This window comes from Gracilinanus agilis, chromosome 4 (genome assembly GCF_016433145.1).
Source record: "Gracilinanus agilis isolate LMUSP501 chromosome 4, AgileGrace, whole genome shotgun sequence".
In the NCBI taxonomy this organism is placed as follows: Eukaryota; Metazoa; Chordata; class Mammalia; order Didelphimorphia; family Didelphidae; genus Gracilinanus; species Gracilinanus agilis.
Window position 1 is genome coordinate 31,986,482 of NC_058133.1, and position 2,713 is coordinate 31,989,194.

The 2,713-nt window shown below is 64.2% G+C and overlaps 1 protein-coding gene across 2 annotated transcripts in view; it reads left to right on the forward strand.

The window, feature by feature from the left end:
• Nucleotides 1-1,141, forward strand: part of MKNK1 (MAPK interacting serine/threonine kinase 1) — a 50,017-nt gene extending 48,876 nt beyond the window's left edge. Inside the window, exons 12-13 of one of the 2 annotated variants that reach the window (XM_044676203.1) lie at nt 7-47; nt 822-1,141. In XM_044676203.1, coding sequence (XP_044532138.1) covers nt 7-47; nt 822-1,047 — 267 coding nt within the window. In that variant the 3' untranslated portion in view covers nt 1,048-1,141. Of the gene's footprint in view, nt 1-3; nt 48-821 lie in introns of both variants that reach the window. The other variant, XM_044676202.1, reaches the window with a different exon arrangement.
• Nucleotides 1,142-2,713: the final 1,572 nt, after the last annotated feature.

Below are 2,713 nucleotides of genomic sequence, written 5' to 3' on the forward strand. Positions count from 1 at the left end.
CAGCAGGCTCCGGAGAGGGGGCTGCCCACCCCGCAGGTGCTGCAGAGGTGAGGGGGATGGGGGGGCTGGAGAGGGGTCTGGGGGGGGCCAAGGCGGGGGCTTGGGGGTTGTGAGGGGGAGGCTGGGGCTGTCCTCCCTGTTCTCCCCGCCCAAAGTCCTGGGAAGTAGGTGATGAGAAGCTCGCAGGGTGGGTGCTCACAATAGGACTAGTGGTCCAGCTTGACCCCCAGGCTCTCAAAGGCACCCCCCAGGGTAGGTCCCGTGTGTGGCCCATCCTTAAGACCCTTTAGGCCAGGGAGGAGCAGGGACGCAGCCGTCTTCCCTCCCTCTCCTGCCCAGAGACACACCTGGATTACCCTGGGCCCCGCCCAGGCTGGGAGCGGGGGTCAGCGGGGGCCCCCGGGACGACACGAGTTTGCTGCTCTCACATCCACAGGGCTGACCTGGGCTGTGAGAGGGAAAGAGACTTGCCCAGGGTCTCCCCACCAGGATGCCGGGCCCAGGGTCCCCTCCCCCTTAGGTCATTGTGCCTGTGAAGCCCAGGCTTCCCCCCTCCCGCTGAACCCAGGATGCCTGAGCTGTTCCTAAGCTTCCTTCCCACCCGGACGGAGGAACGATGCTGCCCGTTTGTTCTGGTGTCGGACACAGCGAATCCGCCGGGCTGGCCTGGGCCGGGCCTGCCCCCCCCCCCCAAGGAGCCTCCCTGAGGGGGAAGCACTTTCTCAGCATGCCCTGGGCCCCTTGGCCGGGGGATGGAGGCCTCCCTTCCTCCGGGTGCAGCAGGTCGGGCCGCCCTCAGCCCCTCTCGGCTCTCTCCTCAGGAACGGCAGCACCAAAGACCTGACGCTGTTTGCGGCCGAAGCCATCGCCCTGAACCGGCAGCTGTCACAGCACGAGGAGCACGTGGCGGAGGACGCCGAGGCCCTGAGCCGAGGCCTCTGCTCCGTGCGGCTCTCCCCCCCCTCCAGGTCCTCCCTGGCCCGGCGGAGAGCCGAGGCTCAGGCCAGCCGCCACGCCGAGCCCGAGCCTGGCCCGGAGGCCCCCTGACCGAGGCTCCCCGGCACCGTCCCCCTCCTCCCGCTTCCCCTCCTGCTAGCTCTGCCCCTCCCCAGGCCGAGGATCAGAGATCAGCCACTTGTCACTGATGCTCTGGTCCTTCCTGCGGCTTCCCGAGCCCCGGCGAGGCTCCCAGGCGGGCCAGGAGTGTGGAGGTGGGCGCCGCAGTGTCCCAGAAACCAGATCCATCTTCCCCAGGCCGGGGAGCCCCCGCCCCGCCTCTACCTGCTGCTGAAGCCCATTTTAGACGAAGAAAACAGTGTTCGAGGGCCGGGCCCAGAGGCCTCTCCTCCCCCGGCCGGGCCTTCCCTGTGGGTCTCCCTCCTTGACGGACCCTTTTGACTTGGAGACGTTCTTGGCACTGGCTAGGAGGCTCCAAAGGAGGAAGGCCCTTCAGGTGAAGGTGGGGACCGGCCCCGCTGCTGGGAGCCAGAGGAGGGGGGAGCCTGCCGTCGGCCTTCTGGATGTCCGAAGGTGCCGCTGGATTCTGTTTTGTGCTGCAGACGCGACCAGCATTAAGGAATATGAAGTTGCCTATTTAAGACTTTTATACGCTGTGATGGTGGTGTTTTGAGCTGTAGTTGTTTTAATAAATTTATTTTAAGTATAGATGGAGTCTTGTCTTTGGGGGGCAGGGAGGGGGGACCCACAGTTCATTGGTTTTCCCCTCCCCAGGTCTTAGCTTCCTCCACCTTGAAAAGTCCAATTCAACAGACAGTACTTAGGAGTTGCCTGCCCAGTCGGGGAGCCCCTGCCCTGCATGTGAAGGCCCTGTGGGGGAGCCCCTGCAACATCCCTGCTGGACCGAGCAACATCCAAAGGGTGGGGGGTGATGGGGGTAGCAACCTGCCAGGAGATCAAGCAAGGAAGGAAGGCTTCACGGAGGTGGCACACCAGAGCTCCCCCTTGGAGGCAGAGATGGGGACAGACATCTTGCTGAGTGCAGCTTGGGGGCTCTAAACCTGAGTTCCAATACAGTGACACTTGGTCATTTCACCCCTGCCTCAGTTTCCTCAACTGTAGAATGGGGGGAGTCATAACACCTACCTCCCAGGGTGATGGAGAGGCCAACGAGATCCTATTTGTAAGGTGCTCTGCAAACGCTAGGGCTGGTGAGCGGGCCTCCGCCCACAATGGTCCGGGTCACCCCAGGGGCCTCCCCCTGGTCCTCCAGCAGCGCCAGGCCGGATGTCCCGGCATTCATTCTGCATCCCACAGGTCGTGTCTGGGGTCCACACACACACACACACACACACACACACACACACACACACACACACNGTGTCTGGGGCACACACACACACACACACACACACACACACACACACACACACACACACGGAGAGAGAGGCACGGCCCACGGACCCTAGGGGCAGCGGCCCCACATCCAGAAGAACAAGCCCGAGTGGAGCCCCCCATCGCGGGACTCAGCCGCAGGAATCCCTCGCAGGCCGCTGCCTCCGGCAGGACATGTTTAGGCCCCTCCTACGGGCCAGGCATCCCGCCAAGTCCCCGGGGCCGGGGCCGGGGCACAGGCTGGGGTGGCCTCGTCTGCTGATGGAGAGCATCCCGGACTCGACCTCTCATTAAACGTGAAACGAAGAGGAATTTGGGCCGCGACTTCCCCCGTAGCTGGCGGCCGGCCTCTCCGCTCTCG